The 25,177-nt window shown below is 40.6% G+C and overlaps 2 protein-coding genes and 1 non-coding gene across 3 annotated transcripts in view; 1 reads left to right on the top strand and 2 right to left on the bottom strand.

Annotated features, from left to right (window-relative positions):
* Nucleotides 1-878: 878 nt before the first annotated feature.
* RANBP1 (RAN binding protein 1) lies at nt 879-15,712 on the bottom strand. Its single transcript, XM_090063280.1, has 6 exons — nt 15,575-15,712; nt 13,368-13,504; nt 11,057-11,214; nt 7,946-8,074; nt 6,124-6,189; nt 879-3,561 (listed from the first exon to the last, which is right to left on the bottom strand). Exons 1-6 carry the CDS (start codon nt 15,587-15,589, stop codon nt 3,437-3,439), a joined length of 630 nt encoding a protein of 209 aa, XP_089919406.1. The 5' UTR covers nt 15,590-15,712; the 3' UTR covers nt 879-3,436.
* On the bottom strand, nt 5,865-5,994 carry LOC149857751 (small nucleolar RNA SNORA77). The gene has a single exon (XR_016444367.1). It is a non-coding gene; the product is annotated as a small nucleolar RNA SNORA77 (small nucleolar RNA).
* The window catches only part of TRMT2A (tRNA methyltransferase 2A), a 15,638-nt gene continuing 6,054 nt past the window's right edge, over nt 15,594-25,177 (top strand). Inside the window, exons 1-11 of the mRNA XM_090063279.1 lie at nt 15,594-15,960; nt 16,351-16,892; nt 18,446-18,554; nt 18,823-19,004; nt 19,916-20,030; nt 20,757-20,872; nt 20,978-21,089; nt 22,685-22,807; nt 23,713-23,788; nt 24,413-24,529; nt 24,779-24,875. Of these exons, the coding sequence (XP_089919405.1) occupies nt 16,357-16,892; nt 18,446-18,554; nt 18,823-19,004; nt 19,916-20,030; nt 20,757-20,872; nt 20,978-21,089; nt 22,685-22,807; nt 23,713-23,788; nt 24,413-24,529; nt 24,779-24,875 (1,583 nt within the window). The 5' untranslated portion in view covers nt 15,594-15,960; nt 16,351-16,356. The remainder of the gene's footprint in view (nt 15,961-16,350; nt 16,893-18,445; nt 18,555-18,822; nt 19,005-19,915; nt 20,031-20,756; nt 20,873-20,977; nt 21,090-22,684; nt 22,808-23,712; nt 23,789-24,412; nt 24,530-24,778; nt 24,876-25,177) is intronic.

The following is a 25,177-nucleotide window of genomic DNA, read 5'->3' as shown; positions in this document are numbered from 1 at the left end:
ACTATTTCATTATTTAGTTCATAAGCATGCCGTAAATTAGGAATAGTTAATTTTATATTAAAGTACCTCATAACACACAAAACTAAGTCTCAGCCATTCCTTCATTAGGAAATAAAAGTGCAAGTAGAAGCTACTGAATTTACATCAATTGAACTTTAAAGAATTAGTTTATTGTTATTTTTGTTTCCATACCTGCAGTTCCTTAACTGGAAATCTGGTAACATATTCATCCAGATAACTACAGCTAGCAGTGAATTATTACTGCAGCATACCTGGCTGGCATAGCAGAAAATCAACAATTATGCGAACAAATAATTTTATACGCTATGTAGACCTTAAGGCATTTCTAAACCAATTAAAATCAGAATGCTGATTTATGCAAGTATCAATACTGCTTTTAAAATGCAAGTTAATACTGCTTTTAAAAACATTCTGTGAATCTAATCAAAACTGTAGTTTTGAGATGCTCAGGCCTAGTGTATATTACAGACCTCTTAATGAGTTGCATCAAGAACCATCCCTTTCATCAAGGGACTGTTCAGGCCTGCAGAATAATTTTGAGACTTGAATACAAGAAAAAAAAGTTCCGCCAGTAAAACTGGTCCCTTTTTAACAAACAAGACAGACACAGCAAAAGGAACAGCATTCACATCACTTTAAGCATCATTTATACACAATTAATTCAACACATACCTCGTGAATGCATCAGGAACACACATAACCCTAAATGAAACCTCAGACTGCTACCCATGCTGTCAGAGGACACAGTATAAGAGGAAAAGAACTAAGAGAAACCAAAACCAGACTTGAGTATTTCTTAGTAGCACGTCTCAAGTTTGACACACAAAGCATACACACTTTTCCTAAGTAAAAAAACCTGAATGACACAAGGAGCAGTTTATTGTGTTAATATACAGTTTTTAAAATACTTTTTTTTTCTCCAAATATAGGGAAGCAATCTATATAGACTCTTTCCAAGTCAAAACATTGATTGGCAAAGCTTCAGTTTAGTTATAGACCAAGACAACTTCACTAGACTGCTTTTCTACATAAATTCTACTCAGAAAGTGACAACAAAATTAATAAGCCATGAGCACCAGGCAAAACACTGGAGGCCAAATGCATCCCTAAGTCAGTCAATAACTATACTAGAGATGAAAATGACCCATTTAAACATGGATCACTATCTGAATAGAAAGACAAATATCAAGAGACAGTTACAATAAGCACACATGTAAAAGTTAAAAAGAAGCAATTCAATTGGAGTTTGTTGTCAATATCTAAATACCTTGATCCAAGTATTAACCCAAATACAATTTGCAGGTTCTTCTTCCGTGTCAGTCAACCTGACTTGCAAAACTGGAATGGCCCATCTTAGTTTTCTGCTTTTTTCTACTTATTTTTCTACAGTAGGCAAAGGACACAAGCCTACTGCATTTACATTACCAACATAACAGTGAGCTTAAAAACAAACAAAAACCTCAAATCATTTAATCAAAGTTTAAAGTTAAATTTATTTTGAAATTAGATACTTAAACTCCAGCCCCTGCTTGCCCAATTTAAAACACACTGCTTAACATTATCAATTTAGATCTACAGTGTTCTTCATGGATACAGTTTTGGTGTTTACATTTAGATGGCAGGAAATTAAATATTTGAAAACAGCCTATAGACAACGCTATTTTAAAGAACATGGAAATACCAAGCATATCGTTGACATCTTGAGGAGACAGTTGGAACATCCAGTTTATGATTTGTAAGTGTCCTAGAAAACAAAGCATTTGATCCTTCCCCCTCTCAATTATGTCTGCGGACTAAAAAGGACAACTCCTGCACCAGATAATACCTGTGAAAAAGTCTGAAAAATCTAGCGAAGCAACTGGGAAAAAAAGTGAACTCTAACTACATCTAAGAGGTATTTACTATAAAGCAGAGCACCTTGTTTGTAGTTCCAGCTTAAAGAGTAATTTACCAGAACATAAAATCAGTGCTAGCATGAATAGAAGATAAGCGCTTAATATCAGGGGTGTCAAACACATGGCTAACAGGGCTTCCGGAAGGACCAGGAGAATTGGGGGGAGGAGGGGAATCCAGATCTGGCAGGGGGGGTGGCGGTGTCAAATAAATCTGATACCCCTGCTTTACAGTATAGTAGGTCCTTAAGAATATGTATTTATAAGTTAAGAAATCCAGGCAAAGAAAGTCAGAAGGCTTTTCAGACCTTTGCCAAGATCAATTAATTACATTGTTGGATATTCTGTCATCACACTTCAAGTTGAAAACTAAAATTCATCTAATTTTTGTACTTAACTCCGCTTCAAGGATAGGACACAATGTCAACATAAAGAAGTGTTTAAGATACTGACTCAGATAGTATTCAAAGAGAATTTCTTTGATAGTGATGGCTGCGGTGCCCACTGCAGCCTAGTTTTCTAATTCTCAAGCAGGAAACAAACACTGGCTTCACTAAGGGAGGAACTTTCACTAAAATACTTATTACCATTTTGGGGAGTACCACAGAATTATGTCAAATGTGAACCACCATTAAGTTTCAGCTTGCATGTTTACATTTCATTTTTTTTCTAATTTGCATTAGGACTTCCTCACTCTAAGGAAAACAGCTTTCACCAGGCATTTTATAATTCCACAACCCATGGAAATTGTTAATGTGACAGAAGTTCTGAACAGCTAAGAGATTAATGTGAAATTCAAGAAGTGATAGCTGAAGTATATGATAACAAATAGGGCATATTCTAGCAAACTGCTAGAAAGATTTAGATTTATCCCTATCAATGTTAATATAAAAACTTGAGTGAAGAGACAGTACACCAACTTACAGTAGACTGGTAAAGGGAGAAAGGAAGAACTTGCACTTTTAATACACAAAATGCTTCTGAAAGCCATTAGGCCTGTAAGATTAGTTCCCTAGTAATCTTTCATAAGGATAAAGACAGGGGAAGAAGAGAAAGAAGTCTGGTATAAGCAATTTGCTTAAGTTTGTTAGCAGTCATCATCCAAATACCATACAAGAACACTTATGTAATTTTTATCTTTTCAGTTGGTAAAATTCACTTAATCTAATTACATCATTTATGAAGATACAAGTTTCAAAATGTAACACCCAGTGTAAGAGTTGTAGTCATAAGCCTCTGAAGCGTATAGAAAACTCAGTTCTGTCCTTTAATGCTGTTTTCAAGTTTGTTTTATTCACTCTTTTGGATGACTATAAATAAGTGTTTCCACTATGGAAAAGAAAGTTAGCACAGTACATTTTCATGACTGGGAAATGGATTTTCTCAAAGCATCTTCAAAAGGGCAAAAGCTTAGAAAAAAACAACTTGAATGTCAGAATTCAGTTCTTTATAAAGTCCCTTGTAAAAATAAAAAAAAAAAATAAAGAAAAAGAAAGGGAAAAAACTGCAAGGCCCAAGATGATTTATTGCTTTTCTTCAGTTTTTTCCTTGGTCTCTTTCTTCTCAGCTGCTTTGCTCTCTTCCTTTACGGAAAGCTCTTCTAATTTCGCAGCAACTTTTTCAGCACTATTGTCTTTGTCTGTGCCTGCTAAAAGATTGTTTGAAGAACCATTAAAATACAAGCAAAGGTAGGACTTTGTTAACAGGGAAAATACAAAAGAAATACACATGCAAAAGAACAGTGTGTTAGCCTGTTTTTACAATGGAAGAATTGTAACTGACTTTTGAAACAAGGATGCTACATTTTGTAAACTCATTGAATTGTCCACCAGAGTTGATTTGTGCCATCTTTTCCCTTGCTAATTCCTCTTGTTCAAAATGGGCAGGTATCTTCCCTCTAATGAAAGTCAATGCTTCAGCTACGCTAAGGGCTGTATGAATAGGAGGCAGGGGTACCAATCTGCTACAGAAGGGATCAGCAAACTATCAGGAGCAGCATGCCACATTAAAGGAGACTAGTTTTAAGGATGTTTACTGCTTGCAACCCAGCTGCTGCCAAATTGTTGTTAGTGTCCTGGGCTTTGTAGGCCAGGTAAAGGGGGGGACATCCTTTAGCAGGTATAAGTTGCTGTTCCCCGTGCTACAGGATTGCTACTGATAAGGTGTAACCTCTGGATTTGGACATACTAATTTTACAGAACTTCAAGCACCTTAGGTAGTCTTACCAGTGTTAAGTACAACTTTCTACAACCTCATATCCCTTTCACACCAACATCTTTGTTGAAAAGGAGCAAAACCACCAAAAAAACCAACATAAAACCATAAAATTTAAGAAAGACTATACTAGGAGTGAATACCTAACCAAAAGAGGCCCCCACACATTTCCTGAGCTGTTTGAACTGGAAACTGTTAAACAAGCTACACTGTATGAAACTAGAGAGGTTTGTTTAGCAAGCTTCTCTCTACTACTGTGAATTCTCTACTTCAGAAGTCATAGTGGCAACCCATTAAATGAAAAAGTAAAACAATTTAACAAAAGCAAACAAAGTTTTAAAAATCTTGCAAAGGATAGTTACTTGTGGGTAGAGGTGCACCGATATATCAGCTGTCTATTGGATTGGTACCGATCAGAGGGAAATTTACATCATCAGCTACTGTCTTTTTTTTTGGCCATTTGTAGCCAATTATACTTACTGATAATTTTGCCTTTTGGGCAGTGCTCTAGACATATGGGTTCCCTGTCCCCCATGAGGCCAGGGGACCTAGATGCCTGCAGCATTCTAGCCTGCAAGGGGTCCTACTTGGGCCTGCTAGAAGTGAGATGCAGGGGGCACCATGTGCACGTGCGCAGTGGCATGCATGTGCATGGCCAGGAATACAGCTGGGCAATGTGGATAGCAGCTCCCTGCAGGTAAGTCTATGTAGGGGAAGGGGCATTTGGGGATGGAGGGAAGACTGAAGCCCTCACTGTTAGGGAGGGAGTGGACCAGAGGCACAGGATGCTGCCCAGCCAAGGCAGTGCATGGAACTTGGGACCGGGAGCAGGATAAAGCCACAGGCAGCTCAACCAGGGGGTTCTGGGGAGCAGCAGCTCCATGCAACCGTGCACATCCCAAGGCAGGCATGTGCCCCCCAGATTTGTACGCAGGGTAGATGTGGGCTGCCCGCTGTGGGCTCGGGCCTCTCCACTTTGTTGTCTTTCCTTCAAGAGCCTCATGTTGACCATATGCCCCCTACCCAGCCAGCAGCAGTGGGGGCAGCTAGTTGTGCCCCCCACTGCTGGGGATACAGCTGATGCAGCGCTCCCAGGGCAAAGGCAGCAGGGCAGAGCGCCCTGAGCCTGCAGTAAATGCCACCAACATCATTTTAAAGCTTGGGGACGGTTTTAAGCAGAGCAGAGCTGAGCTGGACATGGGCAGATGTGGGTTGCCTGCCGCAGGCTCAGGACTCTCCTGTCCGCCGTCTTTGTGCTCAGAGCCCTGCGCCAGCTGCTAAACTCTACCAGCAGCCGTGTGGGTAGTGAGCTGTGCCCCCTGCTGCCAGGTGGGCAGAGGGTGCGTGGCTGGTGTGTGGCTCCCAGGACAAAGGCAGCAGAGCAGAGAGCCCCGAGCCTGCAGCAGGCAGCCCACATCTGTCCTGTGCACAAATCTGGGGGGGAACAATCCCCCTTGGGGGAGATGCACAGCAGTGGAGAGCTGCCCCTCCCCACCCTGTGAACGATCCACCTGTGGCGTCATCCTGCTCCCCACCCTGCCAATTTAACCGAAGTAAATCGGTTATCAGATTGGCACTGGCAAATATGGTTGGTTAACTGGCTATCGGTATCAGCCCAGAGAATCTTCAATCGGTGCACCCCTACTTGTGGGACACAGGAAGTCAGGACGGGTAAATACCACAAATGCAGAATGCTGTGAGCAACAACAAACACACCATTCCATGACACGTGTCCTAAAAACTGTATCAAGAACAATTGCAACAGTCTTCTACAGGAAAAGAAGTGTTTGACATCCTGAAGCATTACTCTAGCAGACTGAAAAAGCACCTGGACTGAAGATTGCAGTCAGGCACAGAGTGAGTCTGCCAAAAACAGCAACAACATACCACCCCCCACTAAAGCCTTGGGATAGAGGATTCAGATAAGTTTAGATAAACTTAATTTCTAACTGACATAGTACTTATCTAAATTTCAAACGAATATTAAACATCTTACCCTTCTTTGCCCTCTTATCTACCTCATTCCTGCATTCTTCAAATTTTGCCTTGAATTTCTGTGCATCTGTACAAAGGAAATAAGAAATGCTTTATTAGCTTGAGCTCCCTGTAAAATCTGGGTTCCCAAATGCCATTTGATTTAAAATAAAGTCTAGTGCAAGTTTTGATATTTATTAAGTGCATTTTTTTTTTTTTTTTTTTTAACAACAGCAAATTAATCAACTGAGGTTGAAAGCGGTGTTAAATATTTAGAATTCTAGTCTCTCTCATTTATTTAAATACACTGTCTAAAGAAAGAAAAAAATTGCACTTGAGAGGTTTCTCAAGAATACTCACATTTTCAACTTCTGTCACTAATCAACGTTAAGCAATGTCCTATAAACTTGTTCCGAGTTGGGGTCTATGGTCTGAGTGCATCATACTTAGATTTTTCTCTGCCAAATTCAGTTAAGAAAGACCAGCAAATTTGCACTACAAATGCCTACGCTACACATGATAAGACTTTAGGCTGCGTTTTCAATCTTAAAAGCTCTGATAAGCACAAAATTAAAAAAAAAAGTGCCAGCTGCTACACAGGCCAAATGTAGCCAGCTTTAATTTTTCCAGGTAAAGCACAATTTTTCCAAACTAACATATTTCAGTATAAATGAAGTATGTATATTTTTTCACAGTTCTATCTAGAAGAGTGGTGGTCATTATCACTTTACTTACTATTATCCCTCCAACTCAATCTGAGAAAAAGAAAACCAAAACAAAAATCAAGTCACTGCCAAATAGATCTACAAAGATAGCTTGACATACTAAGTTACTTTGACTGACCACTTGAGGTCACTGTTGCCCCGCTGAAAAATACAGCACTTCCATAACCAGATACAAAATCAGTTTAGAAATTCTTTGGAAAATGTGCCCTATCCACAAGTTTTTGGAAGAACTTCCTCTAAAGAGAATGAATGCATTAGGCAAAAAAAGAAACCCACCCACAGTGACATCACTCAGCCAGACCAGAAATTAAATTCTATATTTATGAGCTCTTGGAGAAAGAGTTCTATCACCAGTCAGCTTTGCCTACAACAGTGGTTCTCAACCTTTTTAGGCTCAAGGCATCCCTTAGAAAATGTCTGCTTTTAGTTTTCACTCATTTTTTAATGATTAAAAACAAACAAACAAACAAACAAACCCCAAACAACCAATATAGTAATTTTTCAACTGCGAAGAGCACAACAGGTCACAACTTTTTTTTTTTTTTTTTTTTAAACACCATGGATTATTTGAAATTGCTTGGTTTATCTTAGGAATCATATTTGCATACCTAACAGTACTAACATTGTGTGGTACCCCACATCAACCCTGAAAGGATCTCAAGGCACCCCAGGGTGTCACGGCACTGGTTGAGAATCACTGGCTTAGAAAGTTTCACAAAAACAAGCTGTTCACATTTATAATATATAGGTAGTAGAGATTTGATACAATTAAAACAAAAAGTGCGTATTATTTGGTACCTTAGTGCAGCAGACAACCATATACAATTCTAAGGGAAATGGCTCCAAATGGACAACAACTTGTAATGCCAACATTCAAATCTCAATGAAAAATGAACTGAGGCAGGATGAATCCACTGATGAATATCTTTCAGGGATGTTCTGCTTTAATATTATTCTAGACCACCAAAAGCCTCACTGGAAACAGAACATCAGTAAACTTATCAAAAATGCTTGTAGGTACTAAATGCTGCACTGGCTAGTACAGATGTCTAACAGCTATTGTTTCCCTAGGTATTAAGAACATTGCTAACAGTTAACTACTTGCACCATGCCACTCACTTTCTGCATTTAAAAATCGGATTGCCAGGAGTTCAGGTTTAGGGCTTTCATCTGCAAAGTCAGCATGTGTATTCCAAACCCATGCCCTGTCACTTCCAGCATTAGGCTTCAACTCCATTAAAGGTGTAACTAGAAAACAAACAAACAAACAAACAAACAAAAAAACCTGTTATGTACATGGAGAACTACTCTGAAATACATTTTCCTCAGTAGATTCACAAGTGAGCCAAATAAATTAACTTTTAAAATATCCATTTACTTAGGCCTACTTTCATAGGGATTGGGGCAACAAATTAGCTAACATGAATTAAAAATGTGACTGCAACTCTTTCTACCCAACGTCCCAGACCAGTTCTAATATTATAAAAGCCTAAGTCTGCCTGTCTGTCCATAACACTTTATTCGCACTCTGATTAGCTGACGGAAATAGAGTGCTCCAAGCATGGGGGAGCACTGCCATGATTTCAAAGCCACGACCGGACAGTGGGTGGGGGAGTCGAGGCCAGCAGTGCTGGCCTTGGCTTCCCCAGCCCACTCCCTGCAAAGGGCAGAACAGCGGCAACATGGGGCATTAGGTGGTGGCACTCCATCCCAGCCCTTCTCCCCGTCATTCTTGACTGACAATTGGTTAGTTTAACATAAAGCCAATAATTACAAGAGTGCCAAGAACCCACTCTTCAAATATAAAAACAGTCGGTTTCTATTCAGTTCTACTTTGGAATGCACTTACCATATTCAAAGACCAATAGCCAAAATGTATTTACTTTGATGCTTCAGAAAAAAACCCACCTAGAAGCACCCAAATAAAATAGCAAAGTGTTCTCCTTTCCCTTGCTGGCAGTCTTACATATTACAGCCCTTTCAGTTTCTACAGGTATAAATAATAACTGCAAGGAAAAGTCAGCTAAACAATTCTGTCCCTCACAGCATCTTAAATCTGTTTATTACCTTGCTGTGAAAGTTCTCAGGTTTACTATGAAGAGCACATTTCCCATTTTGAATTCCTCTGCTACCCTTGGTTTAGCATTTCCCGCAACAACTGTACTAAATTAGGTATTTGTGCTGGTCAGACATGAGTTTGATGAAAAAGTTACTAAATGGAATTGTATGCTGTATTTTACAGGTAGTTCGATTAAATTAATGGTACCTCCTAACTTTGATCTACAAGACTGGGTTACCTTGTTTCAGGTCTTAAAATGTTTCCTTGTACAGGTACCTCACCTATTGTTCCAGTGTTTTGGTTTTTTTTGCTTCATCTCTGGACCTCTTGCTTAGTTTATACAATATATATGTGGCTCAAAAGCAAGCTACAGATGATTTATTTTAGAACACCAGAATGCTATTAGCACAGTAGAACCAGTATATAGTATTCCAAGACTGATAATATGACATGAAGAGTTTGAGCATACTTTGAGAAAACGGACAAATTTTCCTCATTTGTTTACACATCATTTTTTTCACTAAAAGGCTGGTTTGTCAGAAGTAAATTAATTTTATAAGGACTACTAACAACTTAAGAGAGCTGTTTTTTCCCCCTTCCCTTTTTAATATTTAATGTGTTACTTCTTTTCCCTAATATTTTACACAATTATATAGGTTTGCATTTATCCATACCATTTTTCAAATAAATTATAGACAAGTTAGCAATGGGCTTTCTATATTACTTTTTCATTTTAAATCTGCATCAAGCTGCATTTGGATGGAGGGTGGCCATGAATTAATATATAGGAACAGCATTTTGAAAATTAAAAAGGTACCTTCAACACATGGATCATATTTAACAGAGATTAGTTTTATCAAAACATTTGATAAAATGCATTTGAGACTGATTAAACAAAGTATTCCCTACAGCTTGAATTGGACACATTTCTGTTCACCACATCCCTCAACTTTTTTTCGGGGGGGGGAGAGGGGGGGGGCTGTTGGGATGGGGCAGGGAGGCGAGAAAGGACCAGAAGAAAAGCATCTAGAGGTCATCCTTATTTTTATTCCTATATTGTTTTTCTTTCAAGCTTTCTTGCTTTTAAAAGTGCCAAATTATTTTTGAATGTAGTCAAATAAACTGAAATACAAAACAGACTTTCTGCACCTGCAAATGTAGCTAATGCTGTCAGTCCAGTGGTTGGAGCTTAGCCAGCTGCTTTTAGCAGTTTGCTGGTTTGAATTCCTACAAAGCTTTGGCAGCTGGTATGTATTGCTTTACTAGATCACATCAAATGTAGACCCCAATTTCACTTACGGATTTCAAATTTTAATTAATTAAATCAGGCCCATTTACTAAACTTTTTTTTTAAACTTACGCTTCAATTTGATCAATAAGATGTATGAAGTCGGTATGAAAGTGGTAAAAATTACCATGCCAACTACTTTCTTGTGGTATGACCTACCAAGTGCTCCATGGAAGCTTCCTGCATGCTACAACCCTACAGTAAAAAAAACATTGGTGTACTTAGCCAATGACAACTTTGCTAGCCAGTCTCAGATTAGCTTAATTTTACCATGGAATAAAAAGCTAGTGTCGCAGCTACCATGGTACACCCTCACAGAAACTTGCTTTTTTCAGATGGTACCTCACATACACTAAACTTTAAAACCCACTCCATGGAATGAATTTCCAAAATACTGCCACACACAAATTCTAAAGACATCTCCTTTTATTCAAGTTCTCTATGTTGGATCCAAACAAAGTGTTATAAACTGCCTTAGCCTCTTTTTTTTAAAAAAAAACAAACAAACACAAACACACACCTTGAGTGTGATTTTAACGATCAGAATTTTCAAACTCCATACTGCTATATCTGACAAACTGCCTGCAAATCTGCAGACTTCATTACATAGTCAAAAATGTTCAGATGTGTGTCTGATTTACCATATTGTAAATAAGTTAACTGCAGTATTGTGAAGTTGTTCCCATTAATTTTAGTGTCAAGATTTACCAAAACACTGACTTAATCACTGCTAAAAAGCCATCAGGTTGCTCTTCTAACCCTATTTATGAAAGCTTGAGGATAAACAAAATATGTATGAATCCTACAAAGTTGACAGTGATATCGCACATGGAGGGGAAAAGGCAAATGGAAGCTATTATGGGACATGGCATAACAAACATACTGTAATGATTTGCACAGATTTTTAGGGTTTTGTCTCTTCTCATGAGGAGGCGAATTGTTCCTTTCTCCTTGTGTTTTAGGAGCTTTACATCACCAGTTCCTCGTTCTTTCCACTCTGGAAGGTCATTTTCTGATGCAAATCGAAACAACTTTGCTCGCCTTAAGAAAGAAAGAAATGAGATCTGAGTTTGCAAGCAAGAAATTGTTAATTTAGATACCACAACAGATAAAGGATGCTGCACTGTCCAATGTAGCAGCTTGATTCATAGTTTCATAGTTGTTGGGGGGCAAGAAGAGACCTTACAGATCATCTATAGGACTCGAGACGCACAGAAAATGAACTACATCTTCACTGAAATATTTATTCTATGAAACCTTTCCAGACTTCATGCAAGTTAAAGTACAAAATAAGGGTTTGCATATGTAGCATGTTACCAGTGTTGATTTTTAATTTCAAAACAGAACCACATACTAACCATTAAAAACTTCAGCAGCCTACAAGATGGGCAACGAAAGCATGGCTGCATAAAAGTCTAAATAACTGCATATCGGCACTAAATATTTTAGCTTTTTGCCATCAACAGCTAGTCCTTGTGTTTTTAGATGTCCAACATGTAACAGCAACAATTTTTCTGGGATTCAAGTTCTTCTGTATACTTGGAATACAATTACTATATTGAAGTTACAACCAGCAACGCTTGTGCATTCAGTAAAATAAGCAATGAAGCTCTTAAATCTACAGGACTTAAAGGCGAGCTACCCACTATCTCTCTAGGTTTGTTATTTTCAACAGGTATCCCACATACTATCAGTAATTAGCATATGAAAGGTATTTTCCAGCATGAGAAAAATGTAAATGCAGAGGTATTCAATCTTAGAATTCTTTCATTTGAACCTTACTGCTTGCTTTCCCCAGTTTGCAAGATGGCCTCCCATAGTGACTACAGGATCATAACTGGAAAGAAAAAATCAGACTTGCTTACAAATATTTTAAAAATGTACGGCTTTTTTTTTTTTTTTTTTTTATCTACAGAGAAGTTCCAAAATTTAGAGTATATCCCTTTTAAGATTACTGCTCATCTTAAAATTAGTGATTTTATTTAGAGAACTTCCTTTCTATATCAAATGATCTTCCTTCCAATACTGAAAAACAGAAAAATGAGATCAAGTTTAAAAGCAAATGTATTTTTGTGCATCAGAATAAGTTTTGTTACCCACCTGAGAAATAAAGGGTTATTTAACAATTGTGTTCATCATTGCCATGCTCTAGGAGTCATGTCTAGCCATGCAACTAAGAACACTTAAGCAACATTTTGCTGTAAATGGGATCTAGACAAGTCTTTTGATCCCAATGTTTTATCACAGAAGGGAAGTGACACTATTTTAATGCCCTCAATTTGTTGCTCTCCCTCAGATATCTCTATCTGTAATTACATGCATCACTGAACTGATGGTCCTCTGGCAGAGGGGCAAATCCACCTTTAGATCCACCCCACAGAGCTTGTCACTTCAGTTGCCAGAGCTCCTATGCTGATGCAGGCCAGCATCCAGGGAGTACCACTTCCTCCCACCTACTTGCTAGCAAATTTCTGGGTTTTGGTCACTGTTGGCCACTAAAATTAGCAGTAGTTCGCAAGAGGGAAAGGGTAGGGGTAGGAGGTGGTATTTAAAGCTGGGTACTGCCTGTGGCAATGCAGAGGCTTCAGTAGCCATGGTGAGAAAGAAACCATGTGGCCCAGATGTGGAGGTGGGTTGTTCAGCCTAGCAATGGCCCAAACCCTGGCTGTTGGCAGGGAATATGGCTCATTTGAGTTTGACACCCCTACTCTAGAGGGGAGAAACTCCAACAGCAGGTTGTTAAACAGTCTTATCCTCTCGGACAGTCTCAACTAGACATTGTTTGAATTTCCAGACAGATGCTTAGGGAACAGCCCAACAACTTTCATTATCCTGCAAAGTAGCAAGTAACTGAAGTTACTGTAACCTCCTTTTTTGCAGTCTCTCTCATATTTTTGCACAATTCAAGTTTATGGGTTTGCTTTCTAAACAAAGCTTTCACTAATATCCAATTAGTGCTGGCAAACATGATTTAAATCATGTTATACAGCATAAGCCCAAATCTTGGAACTCCCATCATTCCTGGAGAAACTGACATTAATCACATCTGTAGCCATTTACCTGATCTCATACTATATATTACCCTAGATTACTGCCCTCTGCATAGTGGCTTGTAACAAGCTAGCGTTATCAAATTGTTTAAAAAATATTTAGCAGCAACAAGTGATGAGCACATACAGTCACACATTACTTACATCTTAAAGAGCTCTTCCTCATCCTCCTCAAGAGTCTTGATCTCTTGCTCAGGAAGAGAAACTATAGGCTCAAACTGAGGATCATGATTAGAATCATCTGCATTTTCAGTTGAGGTGTCATGCTCCTCATGTGTATCCTGGTGAAAAAATATTCAGTTACAAGTGTGATTTTGAGACTAAAACTATAAAATGATACCAAAAAGTATTTATGAGCAACGCCTATGCTTTGAGTACTTTATAGACTGGCAAAGCTTAAGTACTGCACCATGAGTCTCAGTTCTGCCAATTAAACTTTTATTTGGCTTTTAAGGTAGGCAACATTAACATTTTCTCTTACAGAAAGTATTGCCTCCATTCCTAAGGGAAAGTAATGCAACTGTCTTACAATTTTTCTCCACACTTGATTCCTCATTCAACGGCAATCCCAGGAAAATAAGAATAGGAATTTTAACAAATTTAAACTATGTTGATATATCACATAACTGCTGTTTCCATACAGGCAAAAGCAACTCTTCGTGGCAAAGATCTACAACAGAGTAGGAGAAAGACTGCAGATTATTTAATTTTTTAAATAACTCATTTTCTATTTTTTATTTTAGTTTTCTGTGCACCCAATGTGACCAATCTTTACTAATCTTTTTCTTGATCCACAGTTTCCGCACTACCTCTTCTTATGATCTTGCAAATGGCATAAATGTGTAATTATTTTGTTTGTAAAAAAATAAGTTGACTGATTTACCATTTATAGAAAAAAACAATTAAGATGTGCTGGAATGTTACTAAAGACTGTTTTGAAACATCGAATATAATGAATGCAGTAGAGAACCTGGCATTACGAAAATTGCCTAAGGCCATGAAAAACTGCTTCCCCACATTTAGTTTTGCATCATGTGTTTTAGGTTGAAGTACTAACCTTCCTACTAAGGGTTGGATGAAGATATTGAAAACAAAGGCTTAAAGAATATTCATTACACATATTGCTATAGAAGATGAGAAACAAAAACAAAATTTTAAATGCTGCGGTTAGAGTCCAGGATCATCTGTGTTATAATTATTCGGGGACACAGACATATATATTTTTCACTGAAGTTTTCGATTTTCATTTTCATTGAAGTTTGTGATTTTCAGATACTGTTAATGGTTTTTTAAGTACTGAAAACTTGCATTAATATTCTGTATTTTAAGCAAAATGTGATGGTCACATATGAAGAGTGTAAAAACTAGTGTTATAGAATACAAATGATTAAGGAGAAAACCCCCCAGATTTGCAATGCAAGAACACCAGATTCAGATGTGCAGGACTCGTGCCAAATGCTTTCAAACTTGTACACCTTTACGTCTAAAATGCAGTATGATGCCTCAGCATTAATAAGGGGGAAAAAAGGACATGTTGGGTACATCAAAATGATCCTTGCCTGGGAGGTCAAATCTCCGGACTTTTCAAAGCCGTGCGCAGAGTAACAATCGACTGAACAGCTAGAAAGGATGAACATTTCTGAACACGGTCTAAACGCACCAGAAGACAGCAAAAGAGTTGACCTCTTTTTGCTGACCACCATGATGACCACCATTTGTTTACGACAGTAAGTACAGACTGGAACTCTCCTAATCTTTTTTTTTAAATTAGGATTTTGGCATAACTTCTTAAATCTACCAGTGTGAACTCCCACATTCGCACATAGGATTAGTTTCTCTTGCTGAATATCAGGACTCGTGGTAGAGGCAATTTCTTGTATTCTTATTAGACCCACTAGATGTTTGCAGGGAAAAAAAAAATTTCCAACTTGATTTTGGCAAAAAATCAAAATAAATAGTTTTAATAGAGACAAGACAACACCCACGTGCCTCTAAATGGCAGCTCCGATTAATTATAAGAGAAAAACGAAGCATCTCTTTCCCCCCCCCCGCTTTAAGTGCCTCCCAGTGCTACCGGGGACGCGGCTACCGACTCTCCCACCACCGGCTCCGTGCGGCCTGCACGCGCGGAGCCGCGGCCAAGCAGCGGGCAGGCGACACAGGGGAAGCCCGCAGGGCGCAGACACGAGGCCGGGCCCGCGTGGCCTGGAGGCCTCCGCTCCGGGCTCCAAAATGGGGGCTGCATCGTCGGGCCTCCGGGACAGGGCCCCTGTCGCTGGGCCCGGCCAGGCCCCGACTAGCCCGGGGGTGCCGCCGCCCCGCCCCCAGCCTCAAGCCCAGCCCGCGCTCACCTTGGTGTCGGCCATGGGGCTGGCGCTGCTGCCGGCCGCACTGGGCTCCGCTTCCTGCCGCGCTCGCGCTGCCCCGCCCCCGCCTCTACCTCATTCCCGCCGCCGCGAGGCCTTGTGGGAGCGCCCCTCCCCCCCTGGTGCGGCGCCGCGTGGCCGCCGCCCGCTTAACCCTTTCGTGCCGCGCCGCCTCGAGCCGCCGCCGCCGCCGCCGCTGCTGCTGCTGCTGCCGCCGCCGCCGCCAGGCGCCCCCTCTCCTCTCCTCCCCTCCCCCCCACCGCCGGCCTGTTCGAGGGCTACGTGCGTCCCCTCCCCTCGGCCTCGTGTGTCTCCCGTCAGCCCTTGCGGCCACCGCGCGGCTCTCTCCAAAATGGCGGCCGGAGGGAGGGGTAGGGGGAGTGTTCAACAAATCGCCTTAGGATGCCCCCGGGCTGCTGCGGCCGCGTCAGAAACGAGATACCGCCGTGCGCGGGGGGTTGGAAAAAAAAAAAGTTTCCCACAAGCGTTTTAACGGCCCTGCGGTAACGTCACCGCCCTCGCCCAGCCCCCTGCTTCGCGTGCGTGGCCCCGCCCACCCTGCGCCGGGGGAGGGGGGGTGCTGGGCCGGGAGGGAGGTGAGTCTCCCTTGGGAAGGGCCGCGCGGAGGGGGTGGAGGGGATTGCGCCTGCGCGAGGTGCCCAGCGGTGGGCTGCTGCAGGGCCCGTGTATTGGGGTGGTCACGTGGTCTGTGCTGCTGGGGGAGCCCTGGGGGGTCGCTAACTGCCCCTTGCTGCCCACAGGAGGCCATGGAGGAGGAGGAGGGCAGCCCCACTGCTGCCCCAGCAGAGGGTTCTGCGGGGGACATGTACGGCTACATCAAGGAGGACCTGTTCACCTCGGAGATCTACAAGGTGGAGATCCAGAACCTGCCCAAGTACATCGGCTTCAATGATGTGAAGAAGTTCCTGGCCAAGTACGGACTGGCCCCACACAAGATCAAGCTGTTCGGCAAGCAGACCTTCGCCTTCGTCACCTTCAAGAGCGAGGAAGAGCGGGACCGGGCCCTGCGCGTCCTCCACGGGACCCTGTGGAAAAACCGCCCCTTGAGCGTGAGGCTGGCCAAGCCCAAGGCCGACCCCATCGCCAAGAAGAGGAAGAAGGAGGGCGAGGAGACAGACCAGGACCAGGCCAAGCGCCGGGCTGTGGCCAGCAACAATGGGGAGGAAGAGCCTCCGGGCAAGCGGATCGCGGATGTGGTGACCCCTCTGTGGAAAGTGCCCTACGAAGAACAGCTGGTAAAGAAGAAACAAGAGTGCGAACAAGTGCTGCAGAAACTAACCAAGTAATTTCTCTTTGGCCCCCCTCTACGTGTTACATTTATGGGGCAGTTTACGGGTTAATTGTGTAGTTTGGTTCGACTGGCTGCCTGCCCAAAGTAATTGTTCCACCCTCAAAAGTTCCCTCTGTGCAGCTGCATCAAGTTAGAGCTGGAAAATGTGTGCTGACTTTGTAGCTGGTTTCTCTTCACCTTCGATTTGCATGTGGAGCAACTGTATTTAACTTTGGAAAAAATGTGACTGCGGATGCGTTACAAAGAGCCCCTCTGGACGTTCAGGTAAGGCCTGATAGAGTCTGATCTACATCGTGCCTTTACTTGAACATCTAGAGGGGCCCTTTGTAATGCACTCCTAGTTCAGTGTTTTTTACAGAGTTAAATACATCTGCATGTTAGCATGGCTAAAATCCAGCTCACTGCTTTTCTCCCTTTGTAGATGTAATGCAGGGGTGTCAAGCACATGGCCTGCGGAGCCATACCATTCGTCCCACAGCAGTGCCTGCCACATGCAGCATGTACTGGCTTCTGCCCCAGGCGCTGCATGCTGTGTGCAGAGCTTGTCTGGCTTGAGCTGCACACAGCATGAGGCCAGTCTGGGGAGTGTGCTGCATGTGATGTCTGCACCAGACCAGCCCTGCATGCTGGATCCTGACCTGGTCTGGACTGGGTCTACAGGCAGATATCCATGCTGGATCCAGCACACGTAGACTGGTGTGGGTGCCACATGCAGTATGCACCACAGGCCAGTGCCATGTATACCGTGTACCCCAGATTGACTATGGGTTGTGTGTGGCATGTGCCCTGGACCGGCCCCACTCATCTCATACCACATTGGCATATGCTGCATACTGTGCATGAGGCCGGAACCAGCGCATGTGCTGTATGTGGTGCTTGTACAGGCCCAGCCCTGTGGGATGGATCTGGCATATGGGGCCAGTTTGTGGGCCTGATCCTGCCCCATACCCCTTATCTGGTGCATGGGGCTAGATGAGTTTGACACTCCTGGTGATAATGGTTTAAGTTTCTTTTTTTAATATGAAAGAGCCATTTTCTTGGTCACAGTAAATACAATCCTCCAATCCTAGCTTCTGACAATCATGTTGGTCTAGAATTTGATATTCATAGTTCTGGATCAGCTAGCTTCAAAACACCCTGCCAAATAAAATATGTTGTTTTAAGGTCAGTTATTCCACTAAGCACCAAGGTGAGTCCTGAAAAGTTGGAATTACCAGCCTTTTGGAGAACTGAAAAATGAATCGCAGCAGGTGTAAAACTCATTATGTAATTCTGATTGCCTTCTGGCTTCTAATGCTCTAATTCTGTCATCTTTGTCTTACTTAGGCATTAAAATATTAGAACAGTGTAGGATAATATATAAAAATAGAATGTTGGTTTTATTGATACTTTAATTCATTTACATGTCTGTCCCTGTAAGTAAAGCATGTGACCTTCTTAGTCAAAAAACAAACAAACAGGGGAGAGTGACATTTTAAATGTCTCTGTTGAAATGCCTGTACTCTGTACATCTCTCAAACTTTTGCCCTTTCTGTTTTGTGCAGGGAAATAGGAAACAACAACAAAGCACTGTTACCTTGGCTGTTTGTGCAGAAGCAGAAGTATAATAAAATCTGTTGCCCAGTAGAGGGAGTAAAAGCATCACCATTACAGGTAGTTAAATTTAAATTTGGGGTTTGAGTAGGTTATATGTAGTACACTCTAAAAGTCACCTAATTTTTTTAGCCTTCAGGGAAGGGGTACATTACTACAGTAGAGAAAAATATGGAACTTGATAAATACATGTCTTAACTTCATGAATAACCATTTGACAAATGAATAAATATATTAGCAATGTAAATTAATATTGGTTGAAAAGAGATGTTTCTAGGCAGGAACAGTTAAGTTTGTTTGTTTTTTTTCCCCCCATGTTTAAACTTAGACTGAGTACCGCAACAAATGTGAATTTTTGATCGGCGTAGGTGTAAACCAAGAAGACAAAACTGTGGGCTGTCGCCTTGGCAAATACAAGGGTGGAACTTGTGCTGTAGTGGAACCGTTTGACACTATTCACATTCCTGCTCTTGCCAAAAAGGTAGTGAAAGCCTTTCAAGACTACATAAGGTGAGATGTAGATTAGACTTAAGGGTTGCTGTTAAAGGCTTTTGCTGTCTTAAACTTTTAATCCTAAAAATATTTACCAGTACTTTTCTGCAGCATCTCCTCAGTACATGGTTGGTTTGGACACAGCTCCTTTTATTTACTTTAGCAAGCTTCTTTAGTGTATTCATTACTTGGCCATATCCAGAGCAAAGTATGGTTCTTGTCCTTTGATATTTACACTCAAGGCTGAATAGATGATACAAAGCAAATGCACAAAATGCCAGATGGCAAGGAATTAGGTGGTTCAGTATCACAATAATAGAGGCTCTTTTTCCCCAATCTCCCCTCCCCTTTTTCTCATCCTTACTATTGAAAATATGTGAAGAAATCTGTTTTAAAGAAGAGTTTGAACATGAAGGTTGGACACTTTGTTTTAAAAGAAAGTGGGAGACTTCTTCATGCATAAGAGTGGACTTGGGGGTGGGGGGAATCACAAAGATGAAAGGTGGGATGGTTCTGCGTAAAGAACAGTTAAGCTCAGCAAACAGGAAAAGTGAGATGATTTAAGATGTGGGCAGAACCCTCAAGATGAAAATGGTTCACTCATCAAGCCCCTGCTTCCTATGTGGAAACCAGTAAAGGGTTTATTAAGGACAGTGGCATTATTTGATCCTTGTGAAAAAGGATGGCGTGAAAGGGAGTATGGTACAACCAGAAAAGGTAGCTGTTGCATTTGCTGAGATGCGTTCTATGCACTTGTGTGCAAATACTGTATTATCCCTCTTTACAAGACAGCCAAGACTTTCAGCTTTTTAAATGAACTGTTGCTTTTCTCCTACCTCATATGGTAGGCTCAGGCAGTTTAGCTGGATTATAAAGTATTATGTAGGGAACATTTCTGTTCAATTATTGAGATTTGTTTAAAATTGCAGGTCAACCCATTACTCAGTTTACAGCCCAGAAACCTATGAAGGTCACTGGAAGCAGCTCACAGTCCGTACCAGCAGCGATGGCCATATTATGGCAATAGCTTATTTCAATCCTCAGGTACTGAAGATGGTGTAGACATAAGCGGGGGTGGGAGGGGGAGGGGGAGACCCTTAAATCTCACAGGCTTTTTAAGGAATTATTTGATTTCCTTAAGCATAGATAGCTCTCTCATAAAACCACTACACTCCTATTTCATCTGACCAAGGACCACTACTAGTGGATTATCACCATTCTACCTTTGTTCCAATCCTGTTGTTCCCTTCAGCACACTTGTGGGTGGTTGAATTTGCCCCCCAGAGCAGCTTGTAGGATTGTGGCTAGTGAATGGAGTCATGCTGCAGAGGCCCCTGGAAAAGATGCTGGAGAGGACTGCTCTAGATAACTGCACTTACGATGGAACAGCATGTTGAATAATCTATTCACTCGTCTTTGACTAGAAGGACAATGCATGGAGAGTGTACAGAGAAGGCTGCTTGTGCTTGCAGAGATGCTGGAGTGAGGAAGTCCCTCACGTTTGTAACAGTCATAGCTTGCAGCCATGTAGCTTTTGTGAAACTAAAGCTGTATCATTTCAGTATTCCTTACCAAAGGCATACAGTGACTGAAATGATGGCAGAGAATTTTTTGCTCCTAGCCACTATTTCCCTACTTAAGTTGATTTGGCGCAGGCTTCTGAATACCCAACCAAATGAATAAAGCTTAACAGGATACCTGTTAAATCTGGATGCTGGAAAATAGTCAAGTATATAATAGTCGCATTTTCTTTTCATTTGGATTTTCTAGAAATTAAGTAAAGAAGAGCTTGCTGAGTTGAAAGCATCTCTGGCAAAGTACTTTACAGAAGGGACCGGAAAGGACAGTGGGGTAACCTCTCTGTACTTTGTAGAGGAGGGTCAGAGGTAAGCCTTGTACCTGGAAAGGAAAGTTTAAGTGTTCTTTTTCCTGTAGTTAGACTCCTGTGAAAATAATGCTGCACCTAATATATTTTGCTTTTTTTCTTTCAGAAAATCTCCCAATCGTGAAGACTTGCCCTTAGATCACGTGGCTGGTGATAAGTACATATATGAAGAACTTCTTGGTCTAAAGTTTAGAATTTCTCCCCATGCATTTTTCCAAGTAATGTTGTCATTGAGTAGTATTTAAACTAAGTTGTAATTAGTGCAATAAGTACTAGTTCTTAACTGACTAGTTTACTAAGAAACTGAGATGTCTAGTGTTATAAAAAATAGTCTTTTTTATAAAAAAAAAAAAAGGGTGCAGAAGTATACAGAGATCTATTTTCTTTAATTACATACCTCTGATAACTGAATATTTTTAGCATGTGAGTGATACTTTTATACTATAAACTTTCAGATTCGGCACTTCATCTAAACTAGTGAAAATATTTGAATGCTCTTTGGTCAAGTTAGTGTATGAAATTTACAGCTCTACAATGGCAATCAGGCCTTGTATGGAAGAGGAAGGTATAGTTTCTACCTAGGAAGTGTATTATGAATGTGGCATTTACAGTAGAAAGTATATTTTTCTGGAATAATCAGTGTCACCATCATTCTACATAATCAAACACCACAGTATGAAGTGCTGAAAACTGTACTTTAATTACTGTACTGTCCAGCACATATTAAAAACAAGAACTAAACACAGTACTGTGTAATGATTTAAATTCTCAAAAGTGCTAATTAGCAAGCAATTCCCAGTTGTCTTGCCAACAAGCAAAACCCAACTGCAGCTGCTGGTTTCATTAATACAAAGCTTTTTGAAGAGTCTTACTTTCTACTGTATTCCAGAATAGCACTTTCCTCCAAACACATACTTAGCTGTAGCAAGTAAACTCGTAAGTCTTTGAAAACATAAACCAATAACATGAAAAATCCCCAAGTTTTTGGTTGAGGGGGAAAAATTCAATGCAAAAACTACAGCGCATGCTCTTTACCTGAGTTTTCAGGTAACTTCTTTTTAGAGTTGAGGAATCACATGTACATTGTGGGAAATGATACCCTGGCATTTCTAATCTTCACTTTAGATCTTGGGCCACTAAGTTGTTATTCTTTCATGTAGAGAATTTCCTAGGCTTGGAGATACTGGCCTGGACAACTTGCTTCCTTATTCTGTATCTTCATACCTATAATGTGTAGGTATAGGAAAGCTATCATTATCAGTTTTAGAGGGACAAGGTGATACTAAATTGATTTTTTTTTTACTGTGTTGATGTTATTTCATGAGTATTTCCTCCTGTTTCTGTATCTTTGTTATTCATTTCCTTTGCCTCAGTAGAAATTTTCACTTAGTAAAACGTGTTTTCCTTTCCTTGCCTGCAGTTTAACTGTTACCTTGGCATTTGCTCTGAATATTTCATTGAATCAAAAAAAAAAGTCACATGTCTTTAGTGGTGCATTACAGTTTAGAATTGACATTATTACAGTATACCAAGAGGTAGGCAGATTGCTTTGAATTTGGTCAGAACTCTCCTGGAACCCTTGAATATACCCTAATCTGTTGAGCCAGTCCAACATTAAGCTGTTAGAGAGAGATTGATTTACTGTCTTCTGTCAGTGAAACACTTTTTTAAACTGTACATGAAAAGCTGGTTTATGTTATCTATTTCATAGATGGGGAAGAACATTTTCATAAAAGGGATTAATGTTCCTTTCAGCCTGTACCTCTACTGTTTGAGAGGACGGGGAACCATGTGATGTGTTGGAACTCCACAGGTAAATACCCAGGCTGCAGAGGTTTTATATACAGCCATTAGAGACTGGGCTCAGCTGACCCAAGATAGCACTGTACTTGACATCTGCTGTGGAACAGGAACCATAGGACTTTCGTTGGCAAAGGTGAGCCATTCCCCTTCTGTGCACTGCTGAATTAGTAGCAAGCCATTCATTGCAAACTACTTGAATCAACAGTTACTGCACTTACCTAGTGCTACTGCTTTTGAAAGTTGATTTAACTGAGGTTATATAGCCAAGCTGCCTGAATGAAAATGTCCATGTGTTTCCTGGCTGCATGTCTTTTGTTAAGTTTGAAAAAGTCCAATATAACTTACTTTCACTTGACTTCACAGCAGTTAAAATGAATCTTCCTTTGCTCATACATCTGTCAAAAGCAGAAGTGCAGTCACATACTAAAAAGTGACTGTAAAGGGATCGCCTCAGTGAACAGACTTGGTCCCTGTATATAGTTAAAGGCAGATCCATTTTAGTGATTTATTAGTTCTTAGCCAACTAAAACTGTGAAAATTCCAAAACCATTAAAATCTGTGGAAAACCAGGGAAGGCCGCAACATTGCACATGTGCTCAAGGGCCTGTTTTAGGCATGGGAATCTTTTTATTATTCAATGCTGTACAGGGTAAGAAACAACTCAGCTGGACTAAAACAGTGTTTACAGGATTAGCAATTAAAGAAACAGGGGGGAGGGAATGTCTGTAAGAGTAAATTAAACATGCTTGATTTACAGCTATAAAGTAGAGATCAACAGCTATAAAGTAGAGATATCTGGGGAGGCAAAGTGGCTAGAGGGAATCTTTTAATCTCTTAACTATTAAACAGCCCCAAGGTATCCTATCGCTCTGCCCTTTCTGAACAGCTGCAATGAACTGTTTTTTCTTTGATCAGGTAGGAAGTAGTGATGGCATGAAGGGTCTTTACTCTTTGCTTCTCTTCTGGTCTAGTGCCTGTTATGTCACCATATTTAAACTGGGCCGTGCTAGACCTAACCTGCTACCTTTGCTTCTGCAGAAAGTAAAGAAAGTGATTGGAATTGAGCTCTGTCAGGAAGCTGTGGAGGATGCCAAAGTGAATGCCCAGATTAATGGTTGGTAAAGCTAAATGCTGGGATACCTGTTTTTAAGAACAGCTTTGAGAGTTTGGCAAGTTTAAATAGAAGTCTGGTGCTTAACTGTGAAAATCTCAGGTTAAAGTGATTACTTGAATGCTATTGACATCATTCTTGTGTGTGTTCTCCCTGAGAGAAATCCATGAAAACTGATCCACATCTCTCTTGAGATTTTAAAAGATACTATATTTGAATTCAGTTTTTTCAAGAAAATTATATATAGTTCACTTAAAACACAGACCAAATTTCCTGTTGATAAATAATCGCTTGGTGTGAATTTCTTACTTCACAGCAGGGCTTAACACTACATACCAGACCATATTACAGACTAAAGAGGTACAAATCCCTGGTAACAAAGAACTTTGTTTCTTGATAACAATATGGTTACTGTTGGGATGATGCTTTTCAAATTTAGTATCTCTGTGTTCAAAATATTGGTGTTAAATGATCTGCATGAACCGTGTTTTTCAGTAAAGCTAAAACTCAGATACAAAAATACTTGTCCCTAGCAACTAATGACTTTTAGGTATTAATTGGAGAGCTGCTTTTTTTTATTGAAGTATTTTACTTGCTGGTTAACTTTTCATGTATTACGTTCCTCAGAACTAACTAATGTTGAATTTCACTGTGGAAAGGCTGAAGACATTGTTCCTTCTTTAATTAACTTACTGGCTTCACAAAACCTGATTACAATTGTGGATCCACCAAGAGCTGGGCTACGTAAGTTTTGTTCACTTGGGCTTTGGCTTGTATTTAGTGAAATGGATTTAAGGGCAGAATTAAAATAGAAAGAAGACATCGGTGAAATAGTTGATGGCTTTAAACATTACTCATTGCAGATTTTTACTATAATAGGACATTTGCTGCATGTTGGAATTTTAACTTGAAATTTTTCTGTGTATCTACCAATATGGGTTAAAACTGGCAAGTGGAACTCACTCTCGCGCTCTCTCATTTTGGTTGTGTTAGATTCCAAGGTGATTCTTGCAATCCGGAGGGCTGAACACCTGAAGAAACTCATTTATGTATCCTGCAATCCTAGAGCTGCCATGAATAACTTTGTGGAGTAAGTTTTTTGAATTAATCAGATACAATCTGGAAGGGGTCAGGCGCAGGCAACCAAAAAACACACTTCCCAAAGAAAAACAAAGCTAAAGTATCTTCCATAAAACAAAAATTAAGCATGTTTGCCGTGGGATACACTATTGGTAATTTTTCCTGCTGGGGGAGGATCCATATTTGATTGAGCTGTGGCAATCTTAATTTCTAATTCTGGGAGAGCCCTTTCCTTCTATAGTGCAATTAGTACTAGTGGTGAAAAGACTATCATCTTATGGGGAAGGGCTCTTGCTAGAAATACAGGTATCA

Source organism: Crocodylus siamensis, chromosome 9, assembly GCF_052110815.1.
Source record: "Crocodylus siamensis isolate JL-2025a chromosome 9, ASM5211081v1, whole genome shotgun sequence".
NCBI lineage: Eukaryota > Metazoa > Chordata > Crocodylia > Crocodylidae > Crocodylus > Crocodylus siamensis.
The sequence above is the reverse complement of the archived record's forward strand: the minus strand, read 5'-3'. Positions and strand labels throughout refer to the sequence as shown.

Excerpts from the sequence above, each read along its gene's own strand:
- RANBP1 (XM_090063280.1), bottom strand. Across the intron at positions 11,215-13,367 it reads GAGGAAGAGCTCTTTAAGAT|GCGAGCAAAGTTGTTTCGAT; the intron begins GTAAGTAATGTG and ends TTCTTTCTTAAG. Across the intron at positions 6,190-7,945 it reads CCGATTTTTAAATGCAGAAA|ATGCACAGAAATTCAAGGCA; the intron begins GTGAGTGGCATG and ends TCCTTTGTACAG.